Source organism: Prionailurus bengalensis, chromosome C2 (assembly GCF_016509475.1).
Source record: "Prionailurus bengalensis isolate Pbe53 chromosome C2, Fcat_Pben_1.1_paternal_pri, whole genome shotgun sequence".
NCBI lineage: Eukaryota > Metazoa > Chordata > Mammalia > Carnivora > Felidae > Prionailurus > Prionailurus bengalensis.
This window is the reverse complement of record NC_057350.1, coordinates 81,532,875-81,552,833: the sequence shown is the minus strand read 5'-3', so window position 1 is coordinate 81,552,833 and position 19,959 is coordinate 81,532,875. Positions and strand designations below refer to the sequence as shown.

The following is a 19,959-nucleotide window of genomic DNA, read 5'->3' as shown; positions in this document are numbered from 1 at the left end:
TCTGACTTCGGCTCAGGTCATGATCTCGCGGTTTGTGGGTCTGAGCCCCGCGTCAGGCTCTGGGCTGACAGCTCGGAGCCTGGAGCCTGCTTCGGATTCTGTGTCTCCCTCTCTCTCCAACCCTCCCCCGTTTGTGCTCTGTCTCCCTGTCTGTCTCAAAAATAAATAAACGTTAAAAAAAAAAGATGGCCAGCATAGGAAAGACAGATTTTAGTATTTAGTATTTTGACAGAGAATCAGAATTTTACATAAAAAAAAAAATGGTTAGAGAGGGAGGGAGCCAAAACATAAGAGACTCCTAAAAACTGAGAACAAACTGAGGGTTTATGGGGGGTGGGAGGGAGGGGTGGGTGGGTGATGGGTATTGAGGGCACTTGTTGGGATGAGCACTGGGTGTTGTATGGAAACCAATTTGACAATAAATTTCATAATGATAAAAAAAATCTCATGTAAGTTCCATAATAACTTTATTTTTTTATGTTTGAGAGAGAGACTGCATGCAAGTGGGATAGGGGCAGAGAGAGGGACACAGGATCCAAAGTGGCCCTGTGGGGCTCAAATCCATGAACCTGCAGATCATGACCTGAGCTGAAGTCCAACGCTCAACCGACTGAGCCATCCAGGCGCCCCTCCATAATAACTTTAGGCAGGAGATGGGATCACCCTGATAGGGAAATAAAGGCAAGAGGAATGTAGCTTGAATTAAATCTCCTTACAGCTTGCAGCGCCCTGATAGACACCTGAAACATGCCGGGTGTGACCTTCCTCAGGCAACTCATGGCTGCCTTCCTTCCTTCCTATTTTTGTCCTATTTTGTCTTTTGTCATATTTGGTCTTTAATAGACCAAAAGTAACCTTAACAATAGCCCCTCAAGGTCCTGAAGGCCTTGGTTCTGAATTCCTTAGAAACTTTATCTCTATCCCTCTCTCTCCACAAACCTAAAAATATGTAATCAATCACTCTTCACAACCCCAGCGCGGCTCTTTCTGCTCATGGGTCCTGTCCCTGTGCTTTAATAAAATCGCCTTTTTGCACCAAAGCCATCTCAAGAATTCTTTCTTAGCCATTTGCTCAAGAACTCCAACAATCCCATTTTGTAGAGGTCTAGGGGCTTAGATAAGCAGGTGGCAGCAAGGACTCCCCCCAGGCTTATCTCTAAAACACATGCTCTTTCCACCCTACTGTGCTGCCTTCCCTGAAGCTTGCAAAGCAACTCACATGAAGTCCCCGCTTCCGTCCTCACCACCCTGAAATCTAGGAATCCTTTTTCATTCCCATTAACAGTAGACTGAATGTTTATGTTCCCTCCCTGCCCCCTCCTCCCCCCAAATTCATATGTTGAAGCCTAATCTTCAGTGTGATGGCATTGTGGTGGTGGGGGGCGGGGGGAACTTTGGGAATTGACTGGGTCCTGAGGGTGGAGCCCTCCTGGGTAGGATTAGAGACTTCCTCTCCTCTGTTCTCTGCAGCAGGAAGGTAACAGGTAGATGGCCATCTGCAAACCAGAGGTGGGTTCTCACCAGAAACCTGGATCTTGAACTTCCAACCCTCAGAACAGAAATAAATGCTGTTCAAGTCACCCAGCCTGTAATCATTTGTTAGAGCTGCCTGCGTGGCTAAGACACAATTTTAGGGGGGGGGAAACTGAGGCTCGAAGATGGGCACACAGAGGCAGCATGGTATGAGAGAGCGAGCACCAGTCTGGGAGCAGAAAGACCCGGCTCCTATCCTGGCTTTGCCCCCGATGACCTTTGTGGCCTTGGGCAAGTCACGTATCCTTTCTGGCCAATAGTTTTCCCATCTGAGATGGGGCGGTGGACTACTAGATCGTTCCATGTCCCCAGGAGCTCAAATAGTCTGTGATCCTAGGAAACTTCTAGGTGTTCCTGGCAATGTTGCAAAGGGCGGCGAACAGAAACTTGGGTACACGGCTAGCTCTGGCGAGATATTTGCATTCGTTCCTGTGTTGAAGTTCACGTGTTCAAGTTCCTACAGTTACAATGTCTTAATCATAATAACACTGCTTCTAGGGTGCCATTAACGTTCCCATCGGAAATGGAAATGCCAAGTTGCTAATAACACCCTGGGGACATTGCACCTCCTGCTGCCATCGCCTTAGATGACTTTTTTAAAATACTATTTAAGTTTATTAACCTATCAGCCTTTTTGTTTAGAAAAGTGTTTCTACAGGAGGAAAACAAACCGGCATCCACCAGAAATAAGCCCACACGTGTCCCAACTCCACGAGCTGATGGAAACATTTGAGGAGACCCGCTCGGCCTGGCTGCCCTTGGGGACCTCCCTTGGGTGGCGAGGACTTTGTCGGAGTGGTGGTGGGTTAGTGCCCAGTCAAAGCAGCAGCAGGAACAGGGGAGGGCGGAGGTCCAGGGCCCCAGGCTGTGGCGGCACAGAACTGGAGAGGGGAGCCTGGGTGTCTTGCGTGTGTGAAGGAAGCGAGTGAAGCTGAAAGAGACCAGGCAGGCCAGGTTTGAATCTGGGCTCTGTCACTTGTGGCCCTGTGACTGTGGGCCAGTTACCTCGCCTCTCTCAGCTTCATTTTCCTCACCCATAACTTCCCAGTATGTCTGGCTGAGGATTGTTTCGAGGATGGGATGAGCTTGAGGTGTGGAGAAAATGGCACTGGATGGGTAAGCAGTTTCACTGCTCCCGTTTAGCAAATGAGCAAATCGAGGCACAGAAAGATGAAGTCCATTGCCAGAATTTGAACCTGTCCTCTAGCCCCAGAGCCTGCATTGGTCATCCAGCCCAGAAGCCTGCGTGTCTTTTAAATTTATTATTTATTTATTTATTTAATCTCATTAGTAGCTACATAGTTACAGTGACATGTCCTCTCCTGGGGCTGCTGACTGTGAGCCCAGATTTTCACAGAGTATCTTTCCTTGCTTTGGTAAGGTTGTCCCCACACAGTGAAGACGGGCCCGTGAAACCACACCCTTGAGCCATCATGGCCAATGGCAGTCACGTTATTTGGAAGCCAAGTCAGAATCAGAAGTTTATCTGGGGCGCCCGGGTGACTCAGTCGGTTAAGCGTCTGACTTCTGCTCAGCTCACGATCTCACGGTTTGTGGGTTTGAGCCCCGCGCGGGGCTCTGTGCTGACAGCTCAGAGCCTGGAACCTGCTTCGGATTCTGTATCTCCCTCTCTCTCTGTTGCTCCCCACTTCTCTGCGCAAGCTCTCTCTCTCTCTCAAAAATAAACTTTTAAAAAAATGTTTATCTGAAAAACCTGGACTCAGTCTGCCGGCTGAGGAATCCACCCACCTACCTGCTTTCACCTTGAGATGGTGACGTCTGAACATACTGTCCACGCTTCCTGTTCTGGGGACAGCGTTTGGGCATATTTACCTTCTCACCCAACATTTGTCCCTGGGACTTGACTCTTCTTGGATTCCGTGGTTGAGCAATCCACTCCTGTTTATTAACTCATTTCTTAACGTAAGAGCCTTTTTTGCTTCCGATCAAGGTACAGCAAAACTTAGGATGGGAGACTGAGGTGACTTTGAAGATCTCTGCTGATTCTTAAGTTATACTCCAACTTAGATCTTCAAGAGATCTCTTTCTCACATGTCCTAGCCCACCAATACTGGCAACAGACTCAAAGCCCCCACACATAGTTGGTGTGTGATAAATGCCCATGTAACCACAGACACCTACCCTAGGGACATATGGACAAGATACAGTCCTTGACCTTGAGGATTCAGTTTAGAAAGGAAGGCAAACATGGGTGGGTAACTATGACCCAGGATGCTAGGGCTGAGGGGCAAGAGGGTGGAGGGTTACAGGAACACGGAAGAGTGCCATGTCCCCATACTGAAGGGGGAGATGCCAGAGAAGACTCCCCTGAGGGGACATCGCGCCTGTAAAGGATGAGAAGACTCATAGGCGAAGAGACAGGGAGTGTTATTCCCAACAGGCCACACAGTATGGCACCTTTGAAGAAATACCAGCAATTCACCAGGAATGTAATATATTAAGGGGCGGAGGGGTATATAGGAGGAGGGATCTGGGGGAGAAGAGATAAGGCTTTGTGCCAATTGAAAAGAAGGTACCCCTTTTTCCAGCTGCACCAGAGCCCCTCCCATCGGCTAGATGACTGCACACACCGCACAACGTGCACTGAGGCCGTTGGCACATTATACTCTATCACCAGGGACATGTGTCATGGTCCTAGAGAACACCCGGAACCTGAAAGATTAATTAGAAGGGTTTAAATCGAGGAGGTGACACAATCACAAGCGTGGTTTTAGAGAGAATACACTGGGAGCAGCGGTGCTGACTGATGGGTGAGAGGTGGAAGAGAAGGCTGAGGGTCCCAGGGAGGGATCCCTCAAGGACTCAGGCAGAGGCACAAGCAGGCAGGTGGAAGGAAGGCTTTGAGCAATGTCTGGAGGGTAGATTGGCTACCAAATCCAAGCGGATATGCGAGAAGAGAGGGTGAGGACAGGATGGGAGCTTGGTTCTCGGGCTTAGGGGACATAAATGGGAGAATCAGAGAGAAGAAATTGTATCCATCCAAGAAATGGAAGAGAGGAGGACCCAGCCCAAGGTGTCAGGGAACCCTGATATTTCTGAGACAGAAAGTGTGCTGGGAGCAGGGTGGAAGCTGAGTACACGCTGGCCCTCTGGTCCTTCTAGTCCCCACTCAGTCTCAGGTGGAGGTTTCTGTAGAGACCAGGGCGTTGAGTGGAGGGGGTGGGGGGTAGGGTGCTGAGGGGACTAAGACAGAAACAGCTGCCATGGGGGTGGGTGGGTGAGGTTGTAGACTGAGGACACTGAGAAGGACTGCCAAGCACAGATTGGTTTCTCCTGGCCTGACAGCTGCTGTCAGTCAGGGAACCAGATGGAATAATGAGGTAAGATTCTCCCAGCACAGAACCTACCCTCTGGAAGCAAAGCAGGTGCTTTTAGATACAGAGCCACTAGAGGGCCACTGGTTGCAGTGCAGTCATTTGCTTATAGGAGTGCAGGAAGAAGCTCCCAGTGCCCACCCCAGTTACAACCAGCAGTCTGCCTTCGACAACCTTTGTAGGCCTGGAGGAAGGTACAAAAACGGAGGCATTTCCGCCAGATATCTAAACACTTAGAAACTATAAATTAAACTATTCCCGTAGCCGGCCTGCATTCCCAGCCCGCGCCTTGAAACCTCTTCCCAAGCATCACCCCTGCATCCCAGAGGCTAAAGGAGGTGAGCCCTCCCCTGGGTCAGCCCACCAGCGGTGAGCCTCAGACCTGCTGGCTCAGGATACCAGCCCGACTAGACCCTCTGAACTCCGGAGAGGCACTGACACAATCAAGGTCCCCAGGAAGCCTAGGCAGGCGTGCGCCCCTCCCTGAGTGTCCTTTTGCCAACTCAGGATTTCTAGGCAGTTCTAAGCACCTCCCCAAACTGCCTCACCTGAACAGGGAGAGGGGAAAGAACATAGTTATCCTGTGGAAATTTCTCTGGCTAGATACCCACCTTGCATAATTTGAAGCAATTATAAACAAAGCAGGCCTTCTGGAAACAACCCAGTCGCTTTCCACTGGTAAATGGTAAAGCAAAGTGTGCTATATCCAGACAATAGAATACTACTCAGTCATGAGACTAAACCATGAATATATGCAACAAGGTGTAAGAAGCCATTCCTAAAGCATCAAAAGCATTATGTTCGGTGAGAGAAGCAGGCTGCGTGATTCCACACGGATGACCTTCTGGAAAATGCAGGCTACAGGGAGAGAAGGCAGATCAATGGTTGCCAGAGTGGGACAGTGCGAGGGGGTTACCTACGAAGGGACAGAAGGGAATTTGGAGGATGAAAATGTTCTCTGTGCTGATTGTCTTGGTGGTTACATAACTGGATACATTTGTCAAAACTCCTCAAACCACACGCTTAAAAAACCGGGAGTTTTATACTTTGTAAATTATACCTGAAAGCTAACCCCCCGAATAAGTAAGTAAGTAAATCATTCAGACCATCTTTCCCTGGTTTCCCAGGGCAGAGGCTATGATTTTCTCCCTCTTCCCTTGGTCTGCAGGGTCCATTTCAACCCAGGTGATCCTCTCCTGTAATTACCCTTCACTCAACTGGTTACCAAACCAGAGGCAGACGGAGACAGATTTCGGCAGAAAGCATTTTTGTATTTTTGAGTCTGTGAGATGTAGGATTCTCCTAAGTGCGGGCCCAAGGCAAGGAAAGGATCATCCTTCCAGGACCAAGAACAGTATGAGAATGTCACAGGCTGAGAGTGTCTCCTTTGATGAGTCTGGGCATGCCTCAACTTCTACCCAATAAATAAATCCTCTCCCACTTAACACACAACTTTCTTTTTTAAGTTTGTTTGGTTGGTTGTTTAGTAATCTCTACACCCAACATGGGGCTTGAACTCATGACCCCAAGATCAAGAGTCACATGCTCTTCCCACTGAGCCGGCCAAGCGCCCCCACACAACTCTTTAATAGTAAACCTTCTATGAATGTTGAGTTTTTGTTGACATTTTAAACGTGTGTTTTTAGAGTACCTATGGAACTCTATGGACTACCATAGGTAGTCATTTTTTAATAAATACTTTTAAATAAATATTTCCCCCCAATTTACTCATTCTGCAAATCTGAAATTTTTCATGGATTGTATTTGCTTATAAGGGAGTATACCTGAAGGATATGCCATCACACCTCCATTTTGTTTGGCAGATTTGCCGTGAGTGTATTTTCACTATGGCGGGGTCTAACTGAAAACCAGAAAAACGGAGGGCAGAAGGGTAAAAGATAGTATAGAAAACCTATAAACACAATGCCTTTCCATTCATTTTTCCAATGTGGACTCACAGATGCTCACACATTCCCCCCAGTCTTGTATTTCACTAAATTGCATGAAATCCTAGGAGCCACTTCCTTGGAAAGTATTCCTTGTACTTGTGATAAAAATGAGAGAAATGGCTTTTTAAAAATTGTCATGCCACGGGGATGACTCTCGGCATGAGCGTCTGTTACACCAAAGGGCCGTTCTTGGCTGTGGAAGGTCTAGGAAGCCTGTAATCCCCATTGAAGTCACGTGGCCTTTCAGTGACTCTATTTACTCCTATGCAAAATGGAAAAACAATAATCTTCCTTGTCTCACCTAAGCATGGTGAGGATCAAATGAAGTATGTCGAAGAGCTTTGTAAACTCTGAAACAGGATGTGCCAATGTGAGCTGCTACTGAGTGGCTGTGAGTCCCAGGCAGCCTGGTGTGACGATGTGACTCATGATGGCAAGGACCCCTGGCCTTTGGAGGAGGTCCCCAAAGCTCACTTCTGGTTGGGGTATTTTTACTTCTGGTTTATAATCAACCCACATACAGGCAGCCTCCTTTCCCCTCTTCCTGCTTGCAGGAACAGTCTAGAGATTCCTCGTTCGGTCCTGAGTACCCGACCCTGGATGACTGGCCTAGTCAGAATCACCCAGGTTACCTTGGGCTCAGGGACACCACCAGTGTGTTCTGAGAAACTGTGGGGGTCAGCACTACAGCCAGGCCCGCCATTGTCTGGCCCCACGGTTCAGCGAACAGGCTAATGTGGCCTGTTCAGGGAGGTGGGGCGTGAACAATGGGAACAAATCTCTGCCCGCTACGCTCCCAAGAGGCAAAGCGCTGGCAGGATTTCCCCCAGAGCTAATCAATTCCAGAACCACTCAACCAGGGTGCTGAGCCCCTACGGTCGCTGACTCACAAAGGGCCACACTGGTGCGGGGGAAATGAGAAACCATTTCACCAAAGGGAAAGGAAATGAGATCGGTTAGCAGAGATAAGAGAAGACCAGGGCGGGGGGACAGCACAAGGCCTGGGAGAAATGAAGGGCGGGAGATGAACTTCCCTTTTCTGTGCGCGTAGCTGCTGCCCTCAGAGGCACGGAGCATTCTGCTTGCCCCTGACTCTTACCGCTGTCACTGCCCACTCTCTCACCTCTCCTCTACCTGCTGGCCCAACAGGACCTCAGACTAACCCACAGGCACCTAAGTCACTGATCACTAAAGCAGGGAGGGGCTGGAGATACCACCAGCCCACTGGTTCCCCACCTTTGTACCACCAACTCTTCTTAAGAAGAAGAATCCCTCCTTCTACAGGGATTCCATCTCTGGGAGATTTTTAAATAGCTGCCTTTGTTAAGTACCTGCTCCTGTAGGTTGTTCACAGGGCTAAGAATTCGAATTACCTCATCCAATGCCAACAAAACCACTGGAAAGTAGGTCTAATCATATCTCTATTTTACATATGAAAAGGCTCAGACTAAGAGAGGTGTGCTTGCCTGAAATGCTACAACCGGAAAATCGGAGAATCAGAATTGAAACTAGGTCTGTGTGGCTTCAAGGCCCCACATGCTGCCAGCACTTAAGAAGAAACAGCTCATGCTCCCAGGAATTGTACTCCTAGGTATATATGTAAATACTCAAGAAAAAGGAACATATGTGTCCACATTCAAACTTGTACATAAATGTTTATAGCAATATTATTTGTAATAGTCAAAAAGCGAAAACAACTCAAATGTCCATCAACTAACGGGTAAACAAAATGTGAAATATCCATACAACGGACGATTATTTGGCCATAAGGAATGCTACTCCACGGATGATCCTTGAAAACATTTTGCTAAATGAAAGAAGCCAGTCACAAAAGACCACATAATATGACTTCATTTATGGGAAATGCCTGGAATAAGTGTATATATATGTGTGTGTGTGTGTATATATATACACGAATACTGATATATAAGTCACTTATATCTATATATGATATAAGTGAATTATTACATAATAAGTAAATACATGGATACAGAAGGTAGATTAGTGATTGGTGGAAAATGGGGAGATGAGGTCATCCCTAAAGGTATGGGGTTTCTTTCTGAGGTGATGAAAATGTTCTATAGTCGACTGTGGTGATGGTTGCATGTATCTGTGAATGTACTAAAACCCATAGGGCTGTACATTTAAACAGGTGAATCGTATGGCATGGGTATTCTATCTCCATAAAGCCATTTAAGGGAAAATAGCCCAGCATGCCATGCCTCGCAAGGTACCGTGGTTCGGTCTCATGAAGGCTGAGCAGCAGAGGCCACGCGGTGCCGTGGAAAGAGCCAGAGCTTTGGAACCAGTGACTTTGGACCACTTGTTTAGCCTCGCTGAGTCCTGGTTCCCAGTCTGTCAACTGGGGTGAGTAAGCCCCCCCTTACCAAGTTGTTGCCTATAGGAAAGCCCCCAGCCCCTCCAGTTCTTAGAGTCCCTGGTTTTGAAGTGTGAGACACCACCCACCTCTACCTCCTCACTCAGGCCTATCTGTGGACAGAGAGGTTTGCCTTGCATTGAAGCCACACCCACAAGGGATGCGTCTCTCCTGTGTGGACCACAGGCTGGTCAGCTAGAGGGCTGGAAGGAGAGCTTGAGGATTCACTGTCCCCTGTCACCTGAGAGACCCCAAATAAGGGAGACTAGGTGAAAGTTAGAAAAGAGGGGGATTTGCGTGAATTCTAGGGACAACCCTGCTGCCCTTGGAAACGGGTGGGAACTAGAACCAGAAGAGAGGCCCATGAGGGAGCGAAGGGGAGGCCAGCCTCCTCTGGAAATGTAGCTCTTTTTCAAGGTGGTAGGATGGGTTGGATAATTCTGATATATGTCTTCCCAACTGTGAAGCATCTGCCAAAAATACAGAGATGCTTTTCGGAAAACAACTGGGGGATGGAAAGAGGCATAAAAAAGCTAAACAAACAAAAACAGCAAAACCCAAACAGTTTGATAACAGAGGTACTTAAATGCTAGGAAAATGGTACTAACATGTCAACCATAGTGGTAAAGTACAAGTTCTGTATTTGAGTTTGCCCACTCCGTAAAATTGACTTGTGATTCCAAAATCACTACTTACGGTGCATTTGAGGTCATTCAAGGCCATGAGCCGAGCAGCAAAAAATTTGAGTCGCCCAATGCTCATGTTCCCAGCTGAGGTCAAAAGAATGCTCTGCCTTCTGACTTCAGCTCTTATACTGTAAACAAGTGTTTGGTCTGGTTCAGTTGCACTCTATTTGTGCTGTGTTTTGGGCATCGTTTTGCTTTTGATTAGTGATTTGGCTACATAAAACGACCCCAAATGTAGTGCTGAAGTGCTGTTTAGTGTTCCCAAGCAAGCTTTCCTAAGAAAGTTGTAATATGCCTTACAGAGAAAATATGTTAATCACTATTCAGGCCTGGCCTGGCAGTGAGCTCAATGTCAATGAGTCAACAATATACGTTAAATAAGGTGTGTTTAAACTGAAACACACATTTGAAAAAGTTATGTATTGATCAGCTGACAAAAATGTTGTGACCAGAAGTTCACACGCACCTAACCCTGTACTTCCTCCAGGAACGATAGTTCAAGTATCTGCTATCCAGTGTTCAAGTCTTTATAGACCACAACTCTTGCAAACATGAGGAATGGCCATGCATGCTATGTGTTTTTAATGCATTATCTTGTTTTAATGCTCGCACAGCAGGTATTACCTTTGTGCTACGGAAAAGAAAGTTGAGGGGGGCCTGGGTAAGCTCAGTTGGTTAAGCGTCTGACTGTTGACTTCAGCTCAGGTCATGATCTCATGGTTGTGAGATCTCATGGAGCCTGCTTAGGATTCTCTCTCACTCGTTCGCTCTCTCTCTCTCCCCCCTCCCCATCCCCCTCCTCCTCCTCCCTTTTCTCCTCCCCCCTACATGTGTTCTCTCTCCCTCCCTCAAAATAAAGGAAGTTGAGGTTATATATTGGATAATGTGACGTAGAGCTCACGTGTGGAAGGGGTAGGATTTGAATCCATTTCTCTCTAACTCTTCAGGGAGGAAGGGAACTCTCTAGCACTTGAGCTGGAATGCCAGTTCTTAGAAAAGTGTGGCCTGGCCCATATTGGGGCCAGTGGGAGGGCACAAGGAGAGCTGAGTGTGATCAAGAACAGGGCATATGTGAGGAAGGAGGGTGAGAGAACTGCGCACAGTCCTCCAGATGTGGTCCAGTCAGGTTACGGCTGGACAGCAGGGAAAAGATGATCTGCAACCGGCACAGAAGAGAAGCACCAGAATGAAGAGTCTGGGGCCCAGCCACACCAAGAGAGAAGCAATGGAAGGAACAGGAGATATATTCTGCCTAGAAATGAGAGTGTGGAGACAGACAGGAGGGATCTTTAAATATCTAAAGGGCTATCTCGGGAATGGAGAACTAGACGGAAAGCAGAACTGGGATCACAGGTTCAGAGTTATAGGAAGCAGATTTTGACCCTATGTGAGCAACATTTTCTGGTATTCGGAGCTTTCCGACAAGCCAAGATCGGGTACTGGTGGTCCATAGGCTAAATCTGGCTGCAGACACATTTTGTCAGTTCACAGTGTCTTCTGAAAAATTGTACTTAAATGCCCTGCCATGGGACACATGTCTGCAATTACCAGAACCTGAGCCCTGTGCTCTTTGTCCCACGTCACTCATGTGTAACTTGCCCTTCAAGTATCGGGTTGACTGATCTAGCAAAGACAAATACAGGATGCACAGTTAAATTTGAATTTAAGACCGATGACACATACTTTTTTAGTATAACTATGTCCCATGCAATACTTAGGATATATTTATGCTGTATTTATAGTTAGTTGTACCCCAATACTTGTGATTTACTAACACCATCCCATGTTCAATCTGGAAGCCTTACCCTGGAGTCCTTAAATAGGAGCCCCTGATGCTGCATTTTGAGGAAGTGGGTTCTATCTTTGGGAGATATTCAAAGACTTAGAGGAATGCTAGGGATGGAAACAGCCCTAAAATGGTCTAAATATGTCCTTGCCCTATTTTCTTGAGATCCCCTGTTTCACAGAGACAAAACAATAAAAGCTAGAGGGAGATAATAATTCTAAATAACAACCTGGGTGCTATTCTGGGTGTGCTTGACAGGTGGGACTCTGGCTTGTGCTGTAACAGCAGAATGTTCTAGCGGAACTGGGATGGATTGATAAAGACATAAAGTGTTTTTGACCTCAAATATCAACTGCTAGTCAAATTCTTAAGTGCAAGCCGATTGATGTGTGTGCAGCTGGGGAGAATGGTGGCAATCCCTTTCTGGATCAGGGCATGAGCCAAGATTCCCAAACGATAATTCTGTTTTCTCTGTCAAAAGCCATCTTCTATTTCTCTGAGACTGGGGTAAGTCATCCTGACACTTGTTTTCCTATCCTGCTGCCAGAACTGCTTTTCTGGTTGTTTTGAACAGACCGTGACCGACTCACCAGGGACTGGAACATGGCAGTGGTTGACATGAAAGCAGAAGCTGGCCCTCATGCACTGTTGCCACAGCCTCAGTTTCCCCCTCAGAAAAGGAGGGGCAAGATCTCGGAGGTCATTTCCAGAAACTGGGCCGCTGAAAGTAAGAGTCGGTAGTCTTTGGTCATCAGCTAGCCTTTCTGCATCCTCCTCCTGATCTCTAAAGAATCAGGATGTTTATGTTCAGTGGGACTTGAGCGAGCATTTGGTCCAACTCCCTCATTTTGGAGATAGAGCAAGTTCGCTTCATGGTGGGTGACCGGGTCCAGAGCTCTTTGTGCCTCAGTGGGTGGCCTCCCCTTCACCCTCTATGGTTCATCTTGTCTCCCTCCCTTACTGTACTCCCTTACTCTCAAAGGCCCTCACTTGAAACTGAGAAAGTGACCAAAGCCACAGGAGGTTAACAAAACGAATAAAAATCTTTGGGGGAACACTATGCGGTACCCACTAGTGTATAGACTGAAGTGCACACAAAGGCAGCATCGTCAGCACGTCTAACTTGGCCTTTTCTGGGAAGGCTCCCAGGAGACATGGGCCCCTACCCTCCCTTTTAAAGTTAGGCACGTCCAGAGCCTCCCCAGGTTCACTCAGATGCTCATGAAGTATCCCTAGTGACGCTGGGTTTCCTTAAACATCCTCTTCCTCAAGATTAAACAGATACAATCTCAGGGGTTACTCTAAGTGAGTAAAACTCAATAAAACTCCATTTCAACTATTGTAGTTGGGACAAATCATATTTCTTTTTACAGAAAGACTGAACTTGAAGTTGAGAAGTAGCTGATCCAGGAACCCCTGAATCTGAAGCAAGAGCCTTCAGGTGACTCATGACTCCACCATTTTCTAGTGATGGCTGTTTTCATTGTCGGTTCTCTCTTTTTTTTTTTTTCTTCTTTATTTTTGAGAGCGAGAGGGACAGAGGATTCTAAGTGGGCTCCATGCTGATAGCAGTGAGCCCATTGTGGGGCTTGAACCCATGAACTGTAAGATCATGACCTGAGCCAAAGTCAGATGCTCAGCTGACTGAGCCACCTAGCACCCCTCAGTGTCCATTCTTGATAGGTATTCTGTCTCCTCCATGAGACCTTCAGGGGACCCTGCCCTTTCCATCTTAGATTCCTCAAGGTCTTGTACTTCCATTATGCATACAGACCCCAGGCCAGCATGTGTTGAATGAATGAGTTGGAAATGAAGGGAAAGACTAGGAGCCGTGGAAACATCAATATCCTGGACCAAACTCTGATTTGGTCACCAGCTGCTGAACTTGGGCAAGCTTCTAGTTTCTCTAAGCCTCTCCATTCTTATTTGTAAAATGCAAATAAACCACCTCTCCTACAGGGCTGTTGTAAAAGAGAAAATGGAATAATGAAGGCACCCAAAAAGTAGTAGCTATGATTACTGTACCTGTTGAATCAACATAAAACTTAAGCAAGGAGAACCACCACGTGGCAGTCTGATTTTCTAACTTCTAATGCGGTCCCATTTTGTCTGGCACAACGTCCCAGATTGGCAATCTGAAGGATGAGTTGCTTTGTGTCGCTGCCCTCTGTGGTGGGCACTATTTTGCCGGTCCCTGAGAGTGTCTAAGAAGAGGCATTACAATCAACAGTGGAATGCATGCCAATTGTTTTTATTAAGGATGCCTATTTGGATGACAAGGCCAGCCAGCAGGTGGCCCCCAGGAAGCAGCTTGTGGCCCCATCCCTGTCATTACTCCACGATGCGGCGGAAAGACTGCACAGCTGGGGAAGCTGCGCCCCAATCGATGGGCTTCCGGTACTCCTTCTTGTCCAGGAGGTACTGCCTGCCACGATAGTTGGGTAGCTCATAGAAAATCCAGGCACCCTCCAGCACCTTACTGGAGTGGACCTCCCGCATGTGAAACTGTTCCATAATGGAAGGGCAATCTTCAGTGGTTTCATACATCTGACCATTAAAATCTCCTTTCTCGAAGATCTGAATCTTATACTGGCCTCCACCAGACTGAAAAAAACGACACAGAGGAAATAACAACAGTTATGGAAATCACTGACGGGTCAAGAACTCAGAGAACAGTTTGGTTCAGAACCCCCAATCGTGGAAGTTAGATGATCTGATCTCCTCTCCTTTTTTGGGTACTATGAAAACAGCTGACGTTCAGTAAGAAAAACTTAAGGCCTTAACGTGCTCAGGAGGCAGAGAGAGTGCTCTGGAAATAATTAGTGGATTCAGTCTTGTGATAGACTGACCTAAGGTTTTATGTGAGCCTCAGCAGCCAACAAGAGAAAACACCCCATTAAGGGGTAGGAAAACTGTAAGAAAATGTAAAAAAAAAAAAAAAAAAAAAAAGGGGGGGGGGGCGGTAGGGGAAAGGGAGATGGAGAGAGCCAGAGCAGGCCAGCAAGCGAGAGAGAGTGTAAGGGGGCCCAGGCTCACCAGATGAACAGCCCGGCAGGAGCTGAGGCGGTCGTTGAGGCCCATCCAGTGTTGGTATTCAGGGTACTCGCCCCGGGGTAAGATATACATGTACCCAGCGAAGTTGGGCCTCTCGTACACAGCCCAGGTGCCTCCTTCCACTCTGATGGAGTTGCAGCGACTCAGGTACATGTGGAAATCTGCGCAGTCGCAGTCACAGTCATAGTGGCGGCCTTGGAAATTTTTGTCTTCATAGAAAGTAATCTGAAGGATGGAGCGAACCAAGAGAAGAACTGAGGAGCTGGGGGCTTTACTCGTAAAAATAAAATAAAATAAAATAAAATAAAATAAAATAAAATAAAATAAAAATCAAGAACACATTGCCCGCTGTAGAAATCCCTTTGTCTTCAATTTTGAGGGGTAAAAGTATAGTTCTATCTCACCTCACAACATTTACCTTCTGGCAGACAATTGTAGTTGTCAACTGTAGGAATGAGAACTTTCTGAAGGCTTAAAATGAAGCAAAACAAGAGTGCTCTAAGAGAAGCCGGTAGTTTCAGACCCAAGTTCACTGCTTCCTCCTTTTTGTTCCCATAACTCACTGTACTTACCACATTAGAAGCTAAATTGCCCACTTATACATCTCTCTCCCATCAGACTCCTACCAGACTTCTTCCAGGGGCAAAGACCAAACCTTATTTAAGCTATGGACCCCTGGACCCAGCGCTTGACAAACCTTCAATAAATGTTTGAGGAAGACGAGTGAGTTCCAAATGCAGAAATTCATTAGGTGCCATGGAAGATAAAGAGAGAAAAATAAAACATAGACCTTAGCTTTAGAGTGTTTACTTTACATGAATATAGAGCATACACCTGACAATATTTTGTGTTCCGCACTATTATTTTTTTGCCAACAGGGTAGTTCCAAAGTAACACGATGGCAAGTCACAAACGTGGTTTGCTTCAAAGTCTTACCAAGTCTCTACCACAATCTTTGGGGTAAGGCTGACACCTTGGACGGCCTGGCGGCACGCAGCCCTGAAAGACTGGAAATGATAAACCTGGCCTCTAGAGCTGCATCTCTCCAGTCGGCCTTATGACTTCAGGCAAGCTAGCTCTCTGGGCTCCAGCTTCACACTTGTCAGAGCTGAGGACCAGACTAGATGGAAAGCCCTGGCTGTGCAGTAAAACTTTTCTGTTTGCAACAGGAGAGAAGAGTCCCCAGCCACTCCTGGGGCTTCAGGAAGTAGGTTCTGAAAACCACTAGACCAAAGGGACTACAGAGTTTGTCCCCTCTTGTTCTATAATTCCACACTCCAAGATGAATGCGAGTTCAGAAGGTAAAGTGAAAGAAATCACAGGTGTCATGGAGTCAAGCACTTAATTTCCTAGAGTTACGCTGCCACCTCGTGGCTAATTTGCTTTATCGGATTCAAAGGAGAAAATGTCAACCATTTCATATAAAAGGAGTGGAGAGCCAGGTAGCCTTGAGAGGATTTTTGAGGTGAAGATTGAAAGATAAGTAGAGGGTTTCCAGGGGCAAAGAAGAAAGGATGGCCTGTTCAAAGGAATAAAGGAATATGGCCCATTATAGGGACAAGTGGTTCATCAAGCTCGGTGCATATGGACCGTGTGGTGAAGTATTAATAGGAAATAAAGCCAGAAGACACTGACGGCATGCTGGAATCTCTTTGGTGATTATGTGTGAGCTGTAAGGTAGTGGTTCGTGCGTGGAAACAGGTGGTTGCGGCGGGTGTGTGAGAGATGGGGCAGGCTGGCCAAAAGGCAACTGCTGTATAAAGGACATTGAGGAAACAGTCAAAAGAAATGTAGAATTTGGTGACTAATCAGATGTAATGAATGAGGGAGAGGCAGACACCAAGAATGATTCGTAAAAGGGCATAAAACCTCATTGTTTTCTACCCCAGGTGAGCCTTCTAGATGTAGCCTACTGATGGGTGCTTCCTTCCACCCCAATCCACGCTACTCTCTCCACTCTTCCACTCTTGTATTTCTCTCCACTCCTGTATTTCCTGTTCCCTACAAGCTTCCTGAGCCCTTCCCACCCCTAAATCATCTGCTTCATCTCCTTTCTTCCCCTTCCAAATTTCTCTTCCAGCTCCATTTCCCATTTTAGCATAGCACAGAGCTGGAGACACACGGTACCCCAGTTTATAGATGAAAACAAAACTGCAGCACTAGCTACTAGCTCAGTGACCTTGGGTAGGCCATTGAACGTCGCTCTAAAGCCCAGACTCTTCATTTGTAAAACTGGATCACAGTATCCAGAGTCGTAAAACTGTGATCCAGTATCCTCTGCGGAGGGTTGTCCTGAGGTTCCATGGGAAAATGCCTATAAGGCACTTAGTGTAATCTGGCTCATAATCGCCAATAAACTTTTGCTACTGTTGGTACAGATGAAGAAGTTAAATGCCTTGCCTAAGGCCAATAGCTAGGTACAAGTTAGGTGCAGGCAAGGGAGTGGTTGGCAGTGCAAAGCTCCCGGTTAGTAACGTGTGATTCATTTTATCTTATCTCCCTTTGCGGTCTCCTGCCTGCACAGCTAGTTCTGTGCAACGCACAGCACTTACTCTTTTAGTAAGGGAACAAGACTGATCCTGAGGCTGAGATGCTTTTCCCAAAGCCTGTGGAAAAATCTTTAGGAAAATCAAGGTAACTTCTCTAAAAAATAAAATAGATTCTATATTCCTTAATTCAGCCTTGATTCAATTTACCTTTGGTTTTTTGGTCAACTGTTTACCATAAAAGAGCCTTTGCAAGGGCTATGCTGTAGAAATAAAGTTAATATCACTTTTTCTTAGTTCAATGTTTCCCACACTTAGTGCCCACTGCACATTTGCCTGGCTAACATCTATATTGAAAGGTGGAAAATATACGATGTTCTAGAAGGCAACCTTGCTGTCTACCCTCTAGCAGACTAGCCAACCAGCCCAAGGCTGAAACAAAGTACAGTGTTGCCATGGAGCCTTTACTGAGCTCCAGAACCAAACTCTCCTTTCAGCGGGGGACCTTCCAAATCTCAGAGCCCAGAGAATGTTGTACCTCCACTCAATTTCCATTTGTAGAAGGACCATGACATCTACTGTATAGTCAGCTGAGATTCTTGGGCAAAAAATGTTATAGAAAGGCTAAGAAATAGTGCAGGAGATTTCCCTAGAAATCATTACAAAATTCCTCTCCTTCCCACTTAGTTCTTGAAAAGTAGTCTACTAATCTAATACAATAGAAAGAAAAATGCCACGTATTCCAAAGGTAAGAAAACCAAACTTAGTACCATGCATTGTTTTTGCCAATCCCATAACTCTCTGATTAAACTTCTAGTAAGATGGAGGGAAAGGAAAATGCAATAGACAAAGGGTAAGAGATAACTTGCTCTTTTGGCCTAGCAAGCAAGTTAGTTAACCATGCGAACAGCCCAGCTACAAGAAATAAAAGAGAGCACACTAGTACTACTCTGGAAATCTTTGAAAATGGGGGATATATTCATCTAAGGGGGTCCAGTTGTAATAGTCTTACATCAAGGCACACGGATTTCTCTAAGGACTTCAAATTCTTTTCAATGGGATTTGCATGGCATACTTCCAAGAACCTCAGAGCACTAAAGACACGGTCTCATTTTTTCTCCCCAAATCTTTTAGATAACAAGTATGATTATTCTATTTTCCAAGTGGAAAAAAGTCAGGCACTAACCAATTATGGAATGAGTTAACAGGTGCCTCCTGACATGATGTGATGGGAAATATTTGCTGTTGCCTATGTAACTTTCTGGCCAAAGATGGTTAGTCTGAATCTAAACATGAGGAAACAATCAGGTAAATCCAGATCTCAGGACTTTGTACTAGACACCTGGTCTGGACTTAGAAAAATGTCAGTGTCTCAAACACCAACAAAAAGTAGGGTGACTGTTTCATACAAAAGAGGCTAAAGGAAAAAAGTTTAAAGAAACATGGCAACCAAATGCAATGCATGGTCCTTGATTAGATCCTGTATCAGGGGAAAAGCCAGCCACGAAGCACATTTGGGGAAGCGACTGGGGGAAATGTGAATATAGTCTGAATATTTGGTATTTATGACAAGTTTGGGAGACAAGATGGTATTATGTTTATATAGGAGCATACCCTTGTTTTTGGAGAAACGTGACTAAGCACTTAGGGCAAAAGAATTAAGCCTGCTCTTTATTGTCAAATGGTTTAGTACAAAGAGACAGACCAAATACAGCAAAATGCTAACAACCAGAGAATATAAGTAAGGGATATAGAAGTATTCATTCAACATTTCTTTCTCATTCTTTCAAGATTCATTGGGTTTGAAACTTTTCAAAGTAACAAGTTGAGGGGGGTTGCTGTGGAAATCAGGCACCGATGGCTTTGCCTTAGATTCACTGGTGAGCAGAAGAGCTAAAATAATAGAATGAAGGTAGATACCCTCATTTCTAAAGCCCTGCCTAAAAGATCGATTTCTGGTCCAACAACTGTGAATCAAACATTTTAGAGACAATTTTCCTAACGTAAATAAGCACTTTATTTCAGGAAAGGGATAAAAATAACTGCTTGAATGAAAGGGATATATAGGATTTAATTCACTTGATTAGTCTTTTAGGACATCACTGATGGAGCCTAAATTTCACAGAGCGGACTTTTAACTGAACACTAAAAGTTTTCTACTCCATGTACTCCTCTTATCAGTATGTCCTATTCCTGTGGAAATTCCTAGGAGTTGCTGGAAGGCAGAAATCATGATGATATGAACACATTATATACCTGTACAATTCTGAACATGGTAACACATACAGATAAACCCTTAATAAACTGTTGGGTAATTTTGCTACAGTAGAAAATATAATAAGCATTTCTTAACCTTCTCTCCTATTTGCAACCTTTAAAACACTATCATACTTACCTTCAGGCATAGAAGCAAAAGTTTTTCTCCACATTTCTTTCGATGTATCATTAGGTACATTGGAAAAGAGGAAACATCCCAAAAGAAAGGAAACACTGGAAAAGAAGGTGGTAGGCTAAAAATCAGCATGACCGTTGACTTACCTTGGTTCCAGATTTAGACATTTTGGTGCATAGATTGGTTTCCCCAGTGCTGAAATCCGGAATAGCTACAGAGTTAGAGGCACAGAGACATTTATACTGGGCTGGTTTCAAATCAAACATTTGCTTAGTCATGAGAATAGGATCCAAAAATTGAGTCAGTCATTTAGAGGCTATTGATGGTTTCTAGAAAAACAATTGGGATTATGAAATAAAGG

At 45.7% G+C, this 19,959-nt stretch overlaps 1 protein-coding gene across 1 annotated transcript; it reads right to left on the bottom strand.

The window, feature by feature from the left end:
• Nucleotides 1-13,896: 13,896 nt before the first annotated feature.
• On the bottom strand, nucleotides 13,897-19,873 carry CRYGS (crystallin gamma S). Its single transcript, XM_043594659.1, has 3 exons — nucleotides 19,745-19,873; nucleotides 14,703-14,945; nucleotides 13,897-14,270 (listed from the first exon to the last, which is right to left on the bottom strand). The coding sequence occupies exons 1-3, from the start codon at nucleotides 19,862-19,864 to the stop codon at nucleotides 13,998-14,000; spliced, it is 636 nt and encodes a 211-aa protein (XP_043450594.1). The 5' UTR covers nucleotides 19,865-19,873; the 3' UTR covers nucleotides 13,897-13,997.
• Between the last annotated feature and the right edge of the window lie 86 nt (nucleotides 19,874-19,959).

Coding starts and splice junctions, on each gene's coding strand:
- CRYGS (XM_043594659.1), bottom strand. CDS start 19,864: ATGTTTGATTTGAAACCAGCCCAGTATAAATGTCTCTGTGCCTCTAAC. Junction 14,946..19,744: donor TGTCTAAATCTGGAACCAAG/GTAAGTCAACGG, acceptor TCCATCCTTCAG/ATTACTTTCTATGAAGACAA. Junction 14,271..14,702: donor CCTGCCGGGCTGTTCATCTG/GTGAGCCTGGGC, acceptor CGTTTTTTTCAG/TCTGGTGGAGGCCAGTATAA.